This window comes from Podarcis filfolensis (genome assembly GCF_964270895.1).
Source record: "Podarcis filfolensis genome assembly, chromosome: 1".
Lineage (NCBI taxonomy): Eukaryota > Metazoa > Chordata > Lepidosauria > Squamata > Lacertidae > Podarcis > Podarcis filfolensis.
This window is the reverse complement of record NC_139604.1, coordinates 4,492,056-4,512,135: the sequence shown is the minus strand read 5'-3', so window position 1 is coordinate 4,512,135 and position 20,080 is coordinate 4,492,056. Positions and strand designations below refer to the sequence as shown.

The following is a 20,080-nucleotide window of genomic DNA, read 5'->3' as shown; positions in this document are numbered from 1 at the left end:
AAAAAAGGATTTTCTCACTACAATATCTAGATTCACAAATGCCTCTCCATTATTCAAAAGACGTTAAAGTCTACTTCGTAAGCGTGTTTGTGATGGGATCATTCTATGATCTCTGGGAACAACCACTACCCAATTCCTCTCTTACCCAAATCTGTATGTCCTGCCAAGGAATTAAAGTTACATTGCTGGCAAAACAAACGTACTAGGATACTTAGTAGAGCTTTAATATGATGCTTAAAAGTTATCATCTATTCCTTCTACTACTTTAGAATATTCTGAGTTAGAAGACTGGCACTGGCGGAGGAAAGGGGGTGCGGTGAGTGCGGCCCACCCTGGGTGTCACCCCTGGGGGGCGACATCACTGCGCCCCGCGCCCCCGCAGGCAGTTTGCCCTTCCCCCGGGGGCACAGCTAGCTCCGCCTCTGGAGACCTGGAGATAAATAGGGCTATACTATCTGAAGCCGGGGTGGGGTGGGGAAGTAGCATGAAAAGGACATGTTAGAACATGAAACATTTGTGAAGCATAAAATAACATTAAATTCTGATTTTTTTATACTGCATTCAAACCAGTCCCTTTGGTTAAAATGATGTTACTTACGTTAAAATATGAGATAAGGTTATCTGATGGTTTATCACTTGCAGAGTTTAAAATCATCATTAACTGTTGGATAGTATTCATCGCAGCACTACACAGGGGGAAAGTATTTTTATTACTATTTTCTGAAATGAAGAAACTGCCTTCGAACAGAACAAAATCACCACATAAAATGATACATCGCCCACATTTGGACATCAAATAACTACATAACGAACAGCAATATGAACAGGCTTCCTACACCTGCATGCTTAGTTCCTTCCTTCCTTCCTTCCTTCCTTCCGCAAGGAAGGGACCTGGAAAGCAGGAGAAATCGTAGTTGTTGGGACTGGCTAGACGCTGAAGAGTGGGCACTGGGAGGAGGGGGGTTGGGACTGACTTGGAAGAAGGGATCAGTGATCTGAGGGAGCATGTAGGGAGAGAAGGAAGAGGCTGGTGGAGAGCCCAGGGCTTCCACACCGCTTCCTCCTGCCCCCAGCTCCCCAGGTCCAGAAGAGGACTGCAGAGGGAGGAGCAGAAGCAGGTTCACACAGGCAAAGTCTGCACCTGCTTACACACAGCTCAGATCGGGGAGATACATAAGCTGAGGTCGGGGGCCAGGACTCTCTGTTGCGGCAACTGCCTCATCAGGTGCACACCTTGTAGCAGCTGAGACGTGGACTGATAGACCTGCCTTCCCCTAACTTGCAAGTGTACTTTTGACAATAAAGAGTTAATTCCTCACTCTGGACAGTCTTGTCTGACAGCGCCGTGACAGTAGTTTCCTGTTACATCAACACTGGAAACTATGGTTAATGGCTTCTAAACAAACCAAGATATGCAGCCAGTGTCAAACTATCCCTTTATATTCAGGCTTGTTTGGAAGTCATTAACCATAGCTTCCTAGCTTGTGTGCAAGGGCATTATTTATTAATTACATTAGTTACAGTATATAATACCTATTATAACCAGGAGATTAATGTGATAAATAAAGCAATATAACAATAAAATCACAATAATATAAATAAAATGCAAAGGGCAGCATTAAGTAATGCACTGTGCTTTGTCCACACCAAAATCCATCCTAGGGATCTAAAATAGATCTGCTAATATGAAAATGCCTCAGCTCAATGTGGATACTGTAGATCTGGGCAAGTTTCAGAGTAGAGCCACCCAAATGATCAGGGGGCTGGAGCAACTCCTGCATGAGGACAGATTAAAAGAGGGCTTCTCAAAAATTCTACCTCCAGGACACACTAGAGACAGCTTAACTCACTGAAACTCATCAATCACAAAATGGTGCTGCAGAGGCAGAAGTCACCAAATGGCAGAAGATGGAGGCAGAGTTTGGTATTTTCCTGGTAGCAAGGTGTTCCACAGCTCAGTTTCCCTCAACATAAGTACAGACATTTGCTCTAGAAGTATTGTGACTCCCCAATTTAATCAGAATTTACTGACCCAGAGGTTAGTAAGCCAAGATTTGATCAGCTGAACACAACTACCAGAAATAACCTTCTTTGGAACATTATTGAAAACAGGACTGGTACTTCCTTGTATTCATTTCACTAGTATCCTCAGCAACATTTCATACAGTCTATGAGCTTAATTTTGCAGCGGCTGTGGAAGTTCTGATTAAGCTTCTGGGGAGCAGTGGCTGAACTGATTTAAAGCCATGCAATGTTGACACGCATTCTAACTGTGGAGAGAATTTGTCAGCCAGAAGACACTGACTACTGTCTACTTTTGTGAGCTGAACTTGAAGGCTGGTTTTGCTGGAAAGACCAGTGATACCGTTCAGCCTGTCTGTAGGGACTTTGCAAATGCTTTTTTATGCAGAAGCATTAAATCAGAATTGAAGCACTTGCAGGACAAACAGAATTTCAGATAAACTCACTGTATTTCCTATACCCGTAGAAATAATTTTCTAAACCTTTTCAACTAAATTCAAAACTAGGACAATTATTCTTACCGAACCGGGGTCTGTGGAAGTACAACAGGAGGATCATAACCTGGGTTATTCTTGGTTGGTGTTCTCTCCGACTGTAAACTTAACATGAGAAAAATGTTAACTTGTCTGCATAAAAGCCTGATGTATTCCAGCCAAGATGCCTGCATTTGGACAACAAACTCTTGGCTTGGTAGGTAGGTATGAAGGAGCACTTTGATCTTGCACAAAACCTCCTTTCTTTACCCTTTATGTCCATGAGCAAACAAACCAGGAAGTCTTCTCACTAACTATGCTCTCTCATTTTGTTCAAACCAGGAAATATCCAAACAAGCCAGGATATGAAGCCATGGTTTCATTAAATCATACAGGAGCTTGTGGTTTGCTCACTTCTGCTCCAGTGAAGAGATGGCTCCCTGTTTATGGAAGGCTCCCCCCCAGGGAGGTTTGTGTGACACCTTCATTAGACTCCTTTAGGCACCAGGCAAAAATGTTCCTCTTCTCCCAGGCCTTCATCTAATTTATCTAATCTATGTCCTTTTAAACTGTGAGAATATGGGGGGGGGGGGGTTGTTGTCTGTTATTAAGGTGTGCATTTTTGTCTTTTTATATTGTAAACTGCCCTGGATGAAGGGATGGATGGATGGATGGATGGGTTGCACTCCCCAAGAGACGGGAGAGGCAGTTTCCATGCCAAAACAAGGCCTAAACCTCAACTGACATGGATCTAGAAAATCAGTCTCTTCCAAGAGAGCCTGGAGCTGGTTAGCAACTGCCTGCTCAAAAACCTTGCCTAGGAAGGGGACATTTGCAACTTGGTGATAGTTATTTAAGTCTTCGGGACCCAGGCAAGATTCCTTAAAAAGTGGCCTTTCCACATGTAGCGGAGCTACAAACTACAAACTCAATTACTGTGTTGTGAAATGATGCATATTTAAAAAGTGCGTCACCAACATGAAATCTTTTGAAAGCTCTGGGTTATAGCCTTAACTCCCCCGAAAGTCAAGCCAGGTGGGACTTCAAGCAATCCATCCACAGCAGAAGGGAAGGCTTTCCCCTGCTGGTCAGTGCTGGAAAAAGGCCAGTTTCCTTGGATACACAGGGATGGAGCACTCACTTGCTGCCATGACAGACTCCAGCTGCAACTCCAAGAAAGAAACATCAGGCCTCCAGCTGAGGTCCATGATGACAGCCCAGTGAAGAGAAGCTCATTATCAGTATTTGAGAATCTCAGCTCTAAACGTATTAATTAAAGCAAGTGGAAAAATGACAGGACATTTTGGGAGGAGGATGATTAGAAAGAACTCATACAGATATTATTATTCATAGAAGCCATATTCTAAAGCAGCGGTTTTAAAGCCTTATTATTTATTCTCATGTAGCACTTCTCACAGAATTTTACAGCTCTTAACTCATTTATCATTGGAAAAATCCCGCAAGATAAGATTAGTTAAGAAACATTTCCCCCAGGTTTCCATTTTGCTTCAAAGAAGTAGTAGAATTTACTACAATCCAAAATAAAGCAATTTAAAAAAATTACCATTCAGTGCGATCATATTGCAAAGTTTCATCTTTCTCTAAAAATAATCTGGCATCAATATCCTTGTTTTTCAGATACATTTCTTCATATTTGCTCGATATACTCTCAACCTTGGGTTTTAACAAAAAGGGGACAAAAGGAAAAAACTAAGACTGAGACCTAGGCTCACAATTGTCTAACTATTCATATGAAAGCTATTTATTTGCAATTCAATTCATTCCCGAAAGTAATTAGAGGCCTGTGCAGTTGGAAGAGACTTCCAAAATAATCTACTCCACCAACCCGCTACTGATTAACAAAATCTACTGTTACAGCATCCAAGAGCCTATACAGTGGTACTTTGGTTCTCAAACTCAATACGTTCCGGAAGTCCATTCCAAAACCAAGGCACGCTTTGCCATAGAAAGTAATGCAAAATGGATTAATCCGTTCCAGACTTTTAAAAACAACCACTAAAACAGCAATTTAACATGAATTTTACTATCTAACTAGACCATTGATCCATAAAAAGAAAGCAATAAGCAATGTACTGCAGTCACACAACCAATTAATCAGTAGCTGAACTGTGTTCTACAGTCACAAAAACAAAACAAAAAGAGCTACCAAAAAATGCAAAATAAATAGCAAAAAGAGACAGACCTCAGTGTAACACTCAAAATGGAAGCATTAACACTCAAAATGGAGCACGTTTGGCTTCCGAAAAAGGTTCGCAAACTGGAACACTTACTTCCGGGTTTGCAGTGTTTGGGTTCCAAGGCATTTGAGAACCAAAGTACCACTGTACTTCAAAACTTTCAACAGTCTAGCTCTTTGCAAGGTATTCTGCTGGTGTATACAATTGGGAGGTTCTTCCTGATGTCTAAGTCCTTTTTCCTGTAACTGAACTCACTGGTTTGAGCCCTACCCTCTGGCACAACAGGAAATAAATTTGCTCCATCATCTATATGACAACCCTTTGATTGTCAGTTGAAAGTTCTTCTTAATCTCTTTAATCTGACAGTTCCAAGGACCTATCATATCAAAAAGATGTGAAGTAGCTACTCCTATATAAACTATTTATAAGAATTAGTCAGAATAAAACTAACAAAAACATAACTAGGATTCACTTTGATAACCCTTAATTAAAGATTTTAAAATTACACTAATGTTACCTCTGGAAGTCCACTGGAAGGTGTAATACCCAAAGAGTTCAGGAATGGAATAAAACTAGTAAAGTAAACATTTTTCACCTTAAAAGGTAAAAAAAAAAAGTGTCACTATTAGGTGGTCTTAGTTTCATGTATAATATAGCAAAACAAGCTTATTGAAAAACTATGATTTACCGGTATTTGCTGGTATTTCCAGGTCTGAGCAGTTGCCCACATGCAGACATTAGATTTTTAAATTACTTTATTAAGTATCTTCAATTGCTTTAATTTTTGAGAGCTAAATTCAGGACATTGTTCAAAGGCACTCTTCCTGACCCCACTACACTGAAAACAAGGCAAAGGTTTCAATCTCCAAAGAGGAAAGAAAGGGAATCCCTCAGTGCCAAATGCTATTATGTCATTAATGTTAGGAGTAGATACATCAGATGAAACCGTAATAGATAAATAACAGATTGTTGCTCTTGGACTTCAACCCATTCTTATACACTGACTAGGGGGCTATGAGGTTATGGAACATTCACATATATTTAACTGCTGAGGTCAAGATGTGAGGAAGAAGAGAAGTCTGTAGCATGCCGGCAACAGAGTAGGGCAGCTTCTCTAAGCGGTGGAAGAAATCCATTTTACCAGGACAAACATAAAAGGGCTCAGAAGGCATTAGATCACAGGGAGAGGGACAAAAGCCATAACAGGCTGAGAAACTATAGGAGAAGTGGGGGATTGTAGGCAATAAAGTAAGGGAGTGGGTCACCTGGGGGGGGGGGCAGGGGAGGACATTGCAGAAAACTGGTTTTTTTTAATAACAACAACACTAATCTGGTTTTACCTCATCCAAATTACAATCGTGTTCTTTACAAAGCTCTTCAATAACCTTTATTTCTGTATCTGTTTTTGAAGTACGTATACTCCTGTTCTGAGTTCGCCTGTAAGTTCGAGCTGAGCTATGAACAGACATTGCACTCAGGGATTCTATGGGAAGAAGGCAAGTATTTGTTTATCACACATCATTAAGTCAAAGCAAAATGCAAAAATGCAATATTTTAAGCACATGAAAATAAGTTTTTAAAAGCTATATCTGTATGTCTGAAAAGGAAATGAGAACATCTATTAAACAAGAAGTAACTCACTATGCATAACCCTCCGAAGACTCCTGCTTTCTTAAAATATCCTTGAAACTTTGGCACAAGCCCTTAATCCTCAACACTCAACTGCATTCACATCCATCCCTCAGTTTTTCTCCCTTCTCTCTCTCTATGAATCACATAGAAAGAAACACAATGATCAGTTCGAGATCTATCTAAAATGCAACACAGATATTTCTAATACTGGTTTTATGTTTTAATATTTCTTGCAAAACCTCTAAAAGGAGCAAAAATGTGTGTGTGTGTGTGTGTGTGTGTGTGTGTGTGTACACACACAAACACACATTTTTACAGTGCTATCAGAAAATGGTGTCCCTAATTTTAAAGATCTGGATATCTATCTTTTTTGTCCCTTTTAGGGGTTTTGCAATAAATATTAAAACATAAAAACAGTATTAGAAATATCTGTGTTGCATTTTAGATAGTTCTAGAACTCATCATTGTGTTTCTTTCTATGTCATTCTACAAGCAGGAACACAATTTTAGTCTCACACTTAGGAATTAATAGAATTTAGTATTTCTGAATTAAATGTGCCTGGTTTTTCAGCCACCAACCAAAACAATTTTGCCTCATCTTGAAATCTAAAATGATTCTGCAACTGGCACTATTTCAGGATTTTCTTTCAACAGTAATGAAGAACAGCATGAAGCAATAGCCTTATAGACTGGGGCCTTTTGCCTACTGTGAGGATCACCTGTTTGGTGCCCTTGGGTTCCATGGCTCTCACAAAGGCCTCCCCTGGCATCCTCAGGCACCTGTGCTCAAAGTCCAGGTAACCCACAAAAAATTAAATAGCTAGAAATGGCAGAAGTGTAGAGTGGTTGCTAGAACTGGAAGCCCCCCCCCCTTCAACTGCATTCTGGCTGGTTTGAAAAGATTTGGGGTGGGGGAGAAGAGGCAGAGGAGAGAGAGGGGAGAGATATGTGTGCAGTGTGAGATGGGGGGGGGGCGCATGACTATGTGGTCAAAGAGAGAGAGAGACAGAGGAGATGCATTTGGCCAGAGAGAGAGAGAGGAAGGGTGGCACGTGTGGCTGCGTACCTGAAGGGGGTGTGAACGCGAGAGAGAGGGGGGGGCTGTGTGTGGGTGGTCTGCATATGTGGCATGAGTGTGAGGGAGAGAAGTGATTGTGGCTACTGTGTACATTGTTCCTGGTACTGGAGAAGGCTTTCTGTTGTAATTGGGCAGCAATTACATTGGCTGACTTTCTGAAGTGAGCTGCAATGTTATGCCACTCCCCCATGGTAGCCATTTTGTTACTGCAAAACAGCACTCTTTCAAAACCTGCAGTGTGCCCACTGGTCCAAAATTCAGAACACACATTCATGTGATATGTGCATTCATAGTATATGTATCATCATATATTTTTGATGCCAGAATATCAGGTTATACAGAGCTCTAGGACAAATTCACAAAACAATTTTATTTAAAAAACCTTTTTAAACATGACATAGCTCTCTGAAAGGTTTCAGGGATGCTTTAAACCAAAGTCTAACATATATTCAAGCATCCACCAGGCCAGTTAGTAAAGTACAAATAAAACTTTCATAGGTAAATATTTATTATTTACCTTAAAATAGGATTTGTAAACAATATTTTAATATTTTTAAGCAGCATGCAAAAATACAAGAACAAAACTCAGATTAAAACAGACATTTCAATTTTCTTTGTGTCATTTTCAGTACAAACCCTCTTTGGGTTTGGAATGTACAAATGGAATGTACTTTATGCATTTCTTTTTGAAAGTCCTGTCCGTGACCATGGCAAGTCTTTCAGAGACGTAGAGAATGTGGGGAAATGATTCTAAAGGGCATTGCAGCAATACAAAAGTTATGCAAGTACTGTATTATAAAATGCAAATAATGCAGTTATTGTTTTCAATACTCAAGCATGATTCCCAAATATTATTAAGTGTAAGCTTTTACATTTTCACTGCTCCTTTGTAGCAACATATATCTGCAGGGCTGAACAGTCGCTCTGGTACAGAATGCACTAAGGGGCACAAATATAAGCAACACAGTAGATGAAAGTGGGGTCAGTTTAAACAACTTATAAAATTCTCTTTATCTTTTCAGGACAGAACACACAATCTCTTATGTGGACTACAAACATGTTTACTGTTGTGTGCAATGAAAAGCTTAAATCCTTACTGTATGGTTCGTTGAGTACTGCTGGGGGCACCAGTTTGATAAAATAATCAAGGACACAAAGCAGCAACTGGAAGGAAATAACCAAATCTTCTTCCATCTGTAATATTTTTCCTGAAAACATTAGAAAAATGAGAGTACATTTTCAATCAACACCTCTTTAAGCCATAAGTGAAAAATGTATCATGTTTCACATTTGGGGAAACTAGGCTGGAACTACATAGGGTGGAATTCAAGACAGGGCTAAGGAGAGTGTTCTGTCCGTGCAAGCAGTTCTGCCCGCTCAGCATAAGGATCTCCCCTTTCCTGCTCTTCCGGAGGGTTCTCCCAGTCCTCCAGAGCAGATCTGGGCATGAGGCAAAACCCTACTGGGTTAGCAGGAGCCCTTGGACTGGCTTCCGCTAATGGATCTAGGTGGCTGAATCCGCCCTCTAGGCATAGATTTTGAGCTCATGGGACACTGAATGAAGAGAGGGTGGCCATTGTTGCACAATCCCCATTCCCTTGCAGCCCTTTTTGCTTCCTGAAAAGCTACAAGGGAGAGTTTGGGGACATTCCAGAACAGGGGGAAGGTGGGTGGGTGACTGGGGGAATCAGCAGACATTGGCTCCCCTCCCTCCAGCAGAGGCCTCTGTTGGAGCTCAGCTCCTTCTGTGAATGAAAGGAGCTCTTCCTTTTGCAGAAGAGACAATCTGGATGCAACACTTTGTATCTTATGGCTCTTCAGCAAATTATCTAGGTTGCCAAACACTTTATAATCATGAACAATTTTCAGTGCCTAGTATTCAGGACCTTGCTCAAATAAAGTTTTAAGACAGGAACTGAGCACCTATTTCAGCCTGAGGGCCAGATCAAAGCTTGTCCAACCTTCTGAGGGGCACGTTCCCATGGTGGGCAGGGCAAAAACAAGAAAAATGTATGTGCCTTTTCCCTCTTCCATTGTCCCACACATGCGCACTAAGCACACATTTCTTTCCCTCTCCCTCTCCCACGCACCAGACCTGCAAGCAGCCAGACAGGCACGCGCGCACACACACGTTTAGCATTTCCAGCCCATTCCCCTTAAACTCTGGGGTGGAGATTCCTCTACTTGCTTTTTCCAGAGGACTGAGCACCTCAAGGATCAGAACGACAGCAAAAAGCAGCATTTCCACAACCTCTCCCTTAAGCTGACAGCTTCTCTCTGATCTGACCACTGCGGTGCTTAGAAGAGATAAGAGATCTCATTGCTACCTTTTCCTCATTGAAGGCTTCCCTCCAACCTTAGGGCTATGGTGTTTATGTAGATTTGAAACAAGAGATCCCCTTAACTCTTGCGCCTGACATCAGGCCACTGGCAAGTCATCACCGTTTATCCAAAATGGCCCCTGCTGCTTTAGGATATGCCCATGCTAACCAACAGTAGCACACCAAGGTATTACACAAAGGGCTCCACTATACATGATCAGGTGGTTTATTTCAGCACAAATGCAGCACTGAATTCAGCTTGGTAATATGACTGCTTAGCTTGGCAACTATATGGTAAAACTGACAGGAAGATTCGCTAACTAAGACAAACATGCCTAGAAAAAAAATTCAGCTGATAGTTGATAAGTATCTTCCTCTGTTATTTTTCTTTCAATTGTATTCCTGAGATAAGCTTTGCCATCACTTTACCAGCTGAATATCGCCCAATTCACTCTCACTCACTCACTCACTCACTCACTCACACACACACACGGTAGGAACCAGCCCTATGCCTGCTTTTCTCAGATTTCAAATTATTTTACTGATTGACTGATCTACCTAAAGCATTTATATGGTCCCAATAACAGCATTCTCCAGGTGGCTTATAATATTAATGCAAAGCTTAAGAGTCAAAATAGTCAAACCAATTTTCGGGGGGGGGGTTCTTTTTTCGTTTAAACACTGAAGGATACTACTACTTACCTTTTGCCAAAAGAAACATGATCCAGCATAGTTTTAGAACTAGTGAAGAACTTAGTTCAGCACAAACTCTACAAATAGAAGAGAAAAACATTACAGTGATGATTCTACATTTCCTGCTTTAAAACGCTTTTTAAAAAGTGATTTAAACCAAAGGTTTAATGCTTTGTGTGGCTGTGAGTTTTTAAGCCAAAAAATACAATTACTGTATACTTGGGGCTGCTTGAACTGCTTGCTCTGGGACATGGAGTTTTCTCTAAAACTGTAATAATAATAATAATAATAATAATAATAATAATAATAATAATAATAATAATAATTCTATACCACCCTTCATCCGAGGATGACAGGGCAGTTTATAATATAAAAATACCTAACATAGTAAGAAACATAAACAGCACCCCCACACCCCCAACACAGTTTATTAAAACAATATACCTTCACATTATAACGGTGAAATATACTCCTACCCTTTGCCACCTGCTATCTTGTGAACCTATGCACTAGCTAGCAGTTCACACATCAACATTTCTTTGATTTTATGAAAACAGACAAACTTACTGATCATCAGGATGCTCAACATAGATAAGTCCACAAGTTCTTTTAAAAAGAAAAAGAAAAAAGGCGTATCAGTGCACTCTAAAACTTAAGATTTCAACTCAGCACACCCAGAGTATTCTAAAGTCACAGCTGCTTTGAAGAAAATGTGTTTGGTGGGAGAGGGTTGGATCCTAGATCCAGGAGCCAAAGGGATGCAAAATGAAATTCTGCAGTGGTTTTTCCAATTATGCTGAAACTTATACTATCATATGAATGCTAAAATCTGTCTACTATTATTTCTATACTATATAGTATTATACTATACGCTATTATTTTATATATATGTACCATTTAGCAAGCACCTGAAAAGCCCACGGCGGCGGGCACGTTCTGCAACAAGGAATTTTATGATTGTGAGCAGTTTCTGAAGTCTTGTCGCATTATGCCTCACCTAAGACTTCAGATCCAACTTGTGGCTGCAAGCGCTGAAGCCGTGGGGGGAGAAAGGCCTCCCAAGGCTGGAGGGAGCTGGGGAAGGGAAGGGAAGCAGAACAGAGAACGGATCCCTCCTGTGTGAGGCTGCGAGAAGCCCCCTGCATTACGTCCCCTCAGGCTGAGGGGGGCAGGCAGGCAGGAAGAGCTTTGTGAGGGTCCAGGAACCCTCCGAGGAAGAGTTCAGTGTGGATATGGAGCCCCTCTGGGCTGTGGAAGAAGGAAGATCCCTTGCATACAAAGCAAAGCATGTCCAGTAACTTGGGGTGCGTCTTTTCAGGGTTCCCTGGATATTCTTGGACAACAATGCTTAGTCGTGAAAGCCCCAAATAGGAATACCAGGTTTTTGTTTTTACTTTGTGTTTGTGTAGTAGAGTTGCCTATTCCTCTCCCTTATCCAAACTCTTCAGCTCAGCTTGAGAGACATGCTAGTAACTGGCAGCTTGAGGGAACTGTTCTGTTCCCTTTATGTACTGTAGTACAGTCATACCTCGGGTTAAAGTAGCTTCAGGTTGAGCATTTTCAGGTTGCGTTCCGCAGCGACCCGGAAGTAACGAAATGTGTTACTTCCGGGTTTCGCTGCTCGCGCATGCGCAGACGCTCAAAATGAGGTCACGCGCATGCGCGGAAGTGGCAAATCGCGACCTGTGCACACGTGGGTTGTGTTCGCTTCAGAATGCGAACATGGCTCTGGAACGGATCCCGTTTGCCTCCAGAGGTACCACTGGATGCTGATACTCCCTGCAGTATTTTACAGGGAGACTTAACAGGAAGTTTTAAACTTCTCCTCCTTGTTCCCTTTCACACCATTCAAACACCCACTTCCAGCCCGGAGGATTTCAATGCTGCAAATTTGTGGTGGAAGGATGTTGCTAAAGGACATATTAGAAACACAGAATCGCGATTGGAAAAAGTTTCAAGTTTATTTATAGAAATATTGCAAAATTAATGAGCGTTAGAAAAATGTTGGAATGAAATTACATGGCTTTAGTAGAAATGTTATAAGGAGTTAAGCATAAATAAGTATTATAGTATTAATGGAAAATAAGGTTAAAATAAGTTAAGAAAATTATATGACAGAAAATAGTGAAAGATGGAAAGAAATTGTTGAAATAATTAATAGAAGTGGAATACAAAAAGGGAGGTGAGAGGAGGTCGATGAAACGAGGGAATGAAAGATAGGGCATGGAAATGGTATGATGTATGTTTTTAAATTGTTGTTGCTTTGTTTTATTTAGCCTAATGTGTTAATGTTGTGTATTGTTTATATATTGTATTGTATTTTCTTTCTTTTGTTTTTTTCTTTTTTTCCTCTCTTTTTTTCTTCTCCTTTTCTTCTTTTTTGTAAGGTTTAAAAGTAATAAATATTATTTTTTAAAAAATAAAATAGAAACACAGAATCGCAGAGTTCGAAGGGACCGAGGGGTCCTCTAGTCCAACCCCCTGCAATGCAGGAATCTCACTCAGCCAAAGGATCCATGACAGATGGCCATCCAAGAGCAATAAAGAGTAGACTATTTTGAGATCTTAAGTATGTGTAATGGCTTTAGGGGTTGCTTGTGCGTAAATAGCCGCCGCTCTGGGCTAGGTTGGCTGGTTAAACCATTTCTCGCTGGACAGCCATCCACTCTGTGGCTGTTCAGTCGCTGGCAGAATCCGTCAGTGGGCGTTTCTTAAACCTTTTCCAACATAAAAGTTGTTTGACGCCCAGTCTCCTCCTACTCTCCCTGCGCGGAAGTCTTCTGCGCAGGGAGGGCGTGGGTAGCGGAGGACCTGTGCTCTCCCCGCTGGTGTCCAGTGAAGAGTCCCGGAGCCTGCTCTCTGCTTCCCCCATTGGCCCCCCTCTATCCCTGGTGTTGCGCTGATTTTCTTCCCCAACAGGAGACTTGCCTCTCTCCCTGCTTGGCCCCTCTCCAGCATCGTTGTGGAGCCTCGCCTCCTCCTCCTCTAGTTCCGATGGCAGTTCCCTGACAGTATGGTACCAGTATCTTTATTGAATGAACAAATTTAAACACGCAAGTTCAAATGTAGCACAATAATTTACATAATTATAGTGTGTGTGTGTGCGCACACACACACATTTACATGCCATTATTTGCAAATATTATTCAAAAGACTCATGGTTTTGTGCTCTGCTGCTGAGACCCATTTAAGCTTGTTCTGTCCTGTTAGCAATTGCTATTTAAAATGTGATGTTAACAGTATGTCACTGATGTGAATTGTGTATTAGTTTATGACTGCTGAAGAAAGAGTGATTCTTGCCAATCTCCCCTCCTCACAGCAGCCCTCTATCTCCCCCCTCCCCGGTTTTGGAGGGCCATAGTGGGAAAGGAGAATGGACACCCCTGCCTTCCTCCAGGCGAGTGTCCTATGGGTGGAGTTCTGGCTCTGTAAATATTAGCCAACAAATATGTCCACAAGACAACTAGCCTACAATTTTCTTTAATAGCCCTCCTAGCTACATGTCAGTGATATATTACCACAGAGAGAGACAAAAACAACAACTTTTTAGCTAAATATTGGAAGACACAGGATCTACCCACCGTGGAGGAATGGCAGACGCAAGTGATAGACTACATGGAGATGGCTGAAATGACTGGCAGAATCCGTGACCTGGGAGAAGAATCGATGGAACAGGACTGGAAAAAGTTTAAGGACTATTTACAAAAATACTGTAAAATCTTTGAGTGTCAATAGGATGTGGGAAGTAAAAGTAACAGGGTTTGTGTGACTTTGGCCAAAGGTGTGTGAAAAGAAGAATCTAAAAAAAAGGATAAGGGGTTATGAACAGAACAATATTATGTCATATTTTATAAGATGAGGTACGGATTAAAATAATGGAAAATGGGGACATAATAATTAGAATATAACATTAAGTATGGTTTAAACAAGGTTTTGAATTTGCTGAATCTGATTGGAGTAAAGTGGAACACAAAAAAGGGGGATGTGAGGAGGTCAAGACAGAGGGGCATGGAACTTTATAAATTTAAGAAAGAGTGTATTTCTTTTTTCTGTTTTTCTATTTTTTCTTTTTTTCCCCTGTCATATATTTTTGTTTTTCTTGAGCTTTATGTATGGAAATGATACATTTTGAAATGATGAATTTTTTGTTTTGTAAAACTTTAATAAATATGTATTTAAAAAAAAAAGGAAAAAAAAAAACAACAACAACTTTTGCCATGTTCTCCTGCCTGGTCATCTGGAGGGGATTCTAACGGACTATAGTGGTACCTCGGGTTAAGTACTTAATTCGTTCTGGAGGTCCGTTCTTAACCTGAAACTGTTCTTAACCTGAAGTACCACTTTAGCTAATGGGGCCTCCTGCTGCTGCTGCGCCGCCGGAGCACAATTTCTGTTCTCATCCTGAAGCAAAGTTCTTAACCCGAGGTACTATTTCTGGGTTAGTGGAGTCTGTAACCTGAAGCGTATGTAACCTGAGGTACCACTGTATTGAAAACCAACATATTAATCTGCATTAACACAATGTTTTGGCCCATCAGGTATTTAATTTAGAAATAGAGAATTGGCCCCCAACTATTCAGTACAGAGAAGGGGGAAATCTTACAATAAAATTATGTCACACCAGAACCAAGCTGCTACATACATACATAAATACATACACTGGTATTTGCTACAAACTTAGACACGGTGAGACTGTCCCTATCTATTGATCCAGCAGCTGTCTGTGTCAGAGAGGCAAGTGCTGAGGACTGTGGGTTGTGTCCCACACGGCCCTCGCACAAACAGAGCAGACCTCCGCTCACGCCATGGGGCTGCCCCTCCCCAGAGAAGACTTTGAAGGAGAGAAAGGGTGATTCCTGCTGTGTCAGTGGAACCTGGTTGGATACAACCCTGTATTACTTTCCCCCTAGAATATTAAATATTAATCTCAACTTTCATCCAGAAAGTGGTTCTCAAGAGGCCATCCTTGGCGGAGACTAAAGTATTCTTGATATTTAAGCTTTTGCAGCCATAGAAAGCAGACTTGGCTAGAGGGCAATCATCTTCCATTATGGAAGGTTCTTTGCACAGGTCAGACTTACTTTCCTTTGAATAAAAACAAGCCCGAAGGAGGCCCCCAACCCGCTCACAGGTCTTTGTGTGCTCAGTGTAAACAGATGGTCTTGGCAAGTATTAACCACAAGTATTAACCTGATAATTGCCACCTGCCCAGATTTTAACTTGTCTGAATTAAAGCCCAATAAACCATATTCTGTTCATTTATCTGTGTGATTTGGGATTGTGCTGCTTTAAACAGAAAGATTGTCAATTCTTTGAACCTTGGGGGGATATGTCAATCAATAATAGCAAGACTAAGCTGGAGGTTGCGGGGATATCTTGACCTATCATTTCTGAGAGACAGTGACAGGTCCAAGGTCACCCAACGAGCTTCATGGCTGAGTGGGGACTAGAACGTCAGTCTCCCAGGTCACAGACCAACATTCCAGCCACTACACCATTCTTAATCCCCAAATACAATGTTCATTTTAATGCTGTAATTCCCTCAAAACAGTAAATTTAAATTTAAACTAGGTTTTAGAACACAGCAAACAATAAGCACTTTACCTTTCCAACTTGTGGTATAGTGCAAGCAGGACATCATATTTTTTCTTTAGGTGTGATATAGTACTTTCCACTTTAGTACTAATGGTGTCCATGTTGACATCCATTTCTTTAATCATGTACACAAATTTGCAAACGCTGCAAGAAAAACATAACAGTCAATAATCAAATATTTCCATAAGGCTCAAAGCACATATTAAAAGCCAATTTCTCAAAAAGGACCAAACTTTCTTTAAGCAATGCTACAGGGTTTAAGCTTTGCTCAGCTAACAGAGCAGTGAAGCATATAGGGCCTTTAAAATATTTGCTTTATCCCCAAGCCAGGCACAGGAGGAGGCAAACAGGCCCCAGGCAGTCTATCCAGCACCTCACCCTGGAGTCCCAAAGAAAAAAAACTGTATCTCATCGCACTTCAACCTTCAGCCAACTGACACCACTCTCTTTCCCTGGCCTAAAACAGACATGAGATGGCAAAGCTGCTATCACGATTCCCTACTCCACCAGCCGTTATTTAAATGCAGCTGCAATGCATGGAGGGCTTGATAAAAGTTATCAGGATGGCACAGCACTTCGCTGACCTAAAGTGCAGACCCACCAAGCTGCTATTAAGCTTTGCAGCCGGGAGGAAATGCCGGAATTTGTATTCTTCCACAGCAGGGTAGGATTTGATATGGGAAATAGGAAGGGAGGTTAACAGTCCCTACCCATTCTCAAGTACAATCTGATAAAAACTGATCTCTGACCCCTCTTCATGCAAGTGAAATGAGGAAACATTTATCTTGTTAAATCCTAGACCCTGGTTAGACATTGCTTTAGGCCAAACCACAGCAACAGACCCATTCGCAGTAGTCGGGAAATAAGCCTCTGACAAAATATACACACAGAATTATTCCATACCTGTTGAATTGTATCAAACTCAGCTGATTCAACAAACCTACCTAATACCTAGGCATTTCAGAAGCTCTGTAAAAGTGAATGTCACCTTATCCAGGTCAATGGCTGCTGTAAAAATACAGATCCCCCACCATTCTTTTTTAAGGTGGCCCTCCTAGAAAAAACAAATAGTAGTTTTCATCCTCATTGTAAATCAGAAGCAGAACTGAGTAGTCAATGTTGTTTCTTAAGACAAAGCGTTTTCTTAGGAATATGCCTATGCTAGTATGATTTGGCAAATGTTACCAAGAAGCAAATGTCAAATGGATATGATTGATATAAAAATAGCTGAGGTTCTCCTGCACCCCCTCAAAATCAGTGGAATTCGTTTTTAAGATAGATTTTAAGATTAGGATACTGAAACCCCATTCATGTCAATGTGAAAAAATTAAGCACATCCCAGGCTCTCCCATGGACATCAATAGGAAACAGAAGCACTCTAACACTTCAGAAGGGGATTGTGTCCCATGCATGTGGCCCAACAAGGCACACCAGAGCCCAGGTTTCCCTCCTCAGGGTACCTGTAGACACATGCGCAGGACATATCTAGACATGGTGAGGAACAAAAACATTTCCCACATGCCCATACAGCTTCTCCTCTCCACCTTATTCAACAATGTGAGCTTGGAACATCTGCATGGGAACGGCAGGAGGCCTAGGATTCCCATTCCTAGACCTGCCTGGTCTGCTGAGGGCCCAACTGCACACGGCAAGTGAGGAGGGGGAAAGGTCTTTCAGCACACGAGTGTTGTGCTTATACAGGAAAGAAGTGAACCCCGTTTCAAAGGTACTGGCCATAAATGCCTACATTTGATTAATGCAATTTCAGAAATATCTGAGGTTCACACTACATTTATCATTTTTTAGAAGACCATTACATATGCATGATTTCTACCAATACTGTTTGTTCACAAACCAACTCAACTGCATAAGATGAAATAGAAACGGAGGCAGAAAAAAAATGTTTTGAGTATAAAGAGAGGCTAGTAAAGTTTTTGATTTAGTGTTACTGTCTCAGTCTTCATAACTATTTTATATCTTGAGCACATTCTAACATAAATGGCCATTAATCTGTTAAGAAACAAATCATATACTTACTACAACTCCATCCAGAGACACTTTTTCATAAGTCTTCCAAGCGGTTACTCGCACACTGTCCGTCACATGCAAGGCATCACATAGGGCAAAAAATGCTTCTTCAGCAAATGGAAGCCTAAGGAAGAAAAATGTATCAAAATCTGACTGATTTTCACCCGTCCTCTCCAATCTTTCGCTGAGACATGCTGCGGTTTGCAAACAAGCTTGTGGGGCTTCTGCTGCTGATTCCTGTGCTGGCTGATGATTTAAGGGGCTTCTAATGGTGATCTTGCTTCTCAGAAATAAATGGTTCTAGCAGTAAAGCAATCCCTCTTGCTTTGCCTTTCATTTCGCCTCATAATATTATTTTTGCTGGCTGGCTTGGAAGAATAAAGGTTTGCTCCCTTTATTTGGATCGGTTGCATCTTTTCTTTCTAGGAATGCAGGCTGAGCATGGGGGGCAGATGGGAAACTATGACAAAAAGGATTAGGATTTTTGCAGGGGTGGGGAGTTCCCTTCCCAAAAATGTGCCTGGGGGCCATGCTCCCCCAGCTCCACCCCACCCCCAACTACGCCACTGCTCCTGTACCATTTACAGGGAAGTGTTTTCCTTTACAGAAATAAAAACATTAGAACTTTTAAAATAATCATGCTATGTTGGTATGAATGTACAGAATGAGTCAACGTCCTTCACTGGCAGCTCCACCTGTCACAGAAGCTGTGACTTTGCAAACTGAAAGAAAAAGGTTCTCCCCAACGAGCAGTTAGAGTGTCTGTAGGCCTAGGACCTGGGAGACCTGGGTTCAAATCCCCACTCAGCCATGAAGTTCACTGGGTGTTACTATCTTATACATTCCTACATTAAAGTCCCCCTCCGCTCTCTGTATGAACTGTTTTACTATGGCTGGTCACAATCCTTCAAATACCACAGATTTCAAAAAGAACCAAATAAATTGGCTATGCAAAGTTGTTCACAAATTTATAGAGATACAGGTTTTGCCAAACTACTCCTTCTAACTGAGTAAGAGATGTTTGGTTTTTACATTTGCTAGAATGGAACTGCAGTCCCTTCTCTTCTAGGCTGCTTTCCCACTTGACTGCTTCTGTATTCTAAATAACTTTTCTTTTGTGCACAGCATTCATTCCATCTTCTGCTAGATCCCCCATCTTGCCTCCATTTGCTTTGTAATCTTGTAGGGGGGAAATCACCATAACCTAAGTTTAAGGTGGGTTATGGATTATTCTTCGTTTATCAGGATGAAGAGTATCAGGATTCTTTGGCCAATCATAAAGTTCATTCTTCAGACCACGTAGTATTGCAACAACTTCAGCACATAATGAACCAGCTTTTATCAACAGTATTCGTACTCTACGCCAGAACAAGAAACACAAATTATATACTGCAGCTGCACTGCACTATTGTTTAGAGCTACGGTTTCAAGAGTTCCGTGGGAAGGATTAAATGTTAAACCACTACAATTCCCAGGATGATGAGGATGATTTATTTAATCATTTATATGCCGCCCATCTGACTGGGTTACCCCAGCTACTCTAGACGACTTCCAACAAATGATAAAACCATGGTAAAACACCACACATTAAAAGTTTCCCTATACTGGGCTGCCTTCAGAGGTCTTCTAAAAAGTCAGATAGTTGTTTATTTCCTTGCAGCGTGTCCCACAGGGAGGGTGCCACTACCAAGAAGGCCCTCTGCAACCTCACTTCCCTGTAACCTCACTTCTTGCAATGAGGGAACCGCCAGAAGGCCCTCAGAGCTGCTGGTGGAAATGCTCTTTCAGGTATACAGTACAGGATTCTTTGGGAGACACCATACCTGTTTAAAGTGGTATGATATGCTTTGAATGTACAGTACAGATGGGCCTGCAACAGATACGGAAACCTGGGAACTATTACTGAATGTTATCAAGTTATTGCACTGTACCAGAGCCAGATGGTTTTACAGAAGAATATTACAAAACATTTATTAAGGGATTAGCATATAATTTGTTAGAAGAAATAAATTAAGTAATGCAATATTTCCCCCTCAAAAA

At 41.3% G+C, this 20,080-nt stretch overlaps 1 protein-coding gene across 2 annotated transcripts in view; it reads right to left on the bottom strand.

Annotated features, from left to right (window-relative positions):
- Window positions 1–20,080, bottom strand: part of RB1 (RB transcriptional corepressor 1) — a 59,859-nt gene that overhangs the window by 37,775 nt on the left and 2,004 nt on the right. The window contains exons 2-12 of one of the 2 annotated variants that reach the window (XM_083628182.1): window positions 18,050–18,164; window positions 16,957–17,066; window positions 16,022–16,156; window positions 10,985–11,023; window positions 10,427–10,494; window positions 8,501–8,611; window positions 6,034–6,176; window positions 5,211–5,288; window positions 4,060–4,169; window positions 2,544–2,621; window positions 599–686 (exon numbers count right to left, since the gene is read on the bottom strand). In XM_083628182.1, coding sequence (XP_083484308.1) covers window positions 599–686; window positions 2,544–2,621; window positions 4,060–4,169; window positions 5,211–5,288; window positions 6,034–6,176; window positions 8,501–8,611; window positions 10,427–10,494; window positions 10,985–11,023; window positions 16,022–16,156; window positions 16,957–17,066; window positions 18,050–18,164 — 1,075 coding nt within the window. Of the gene's footprint in view, window positions 1–598; window positions 687–2,543; window positions 2,622–4,059; window positions 4,170–5,210; window positions 5,289–6,033; window positions 6,177–8,500; window positions 8,612–10,426; window positions 10,495–10,984; window positions 11,024–16,021; window positions 16,157–16,915; window positions 17,067–18,049; window positions 18,165–20,080 lie in introns of both variants that reach the window. The other variant, XM_083628183.1, reaches the window with a different exon arrangement.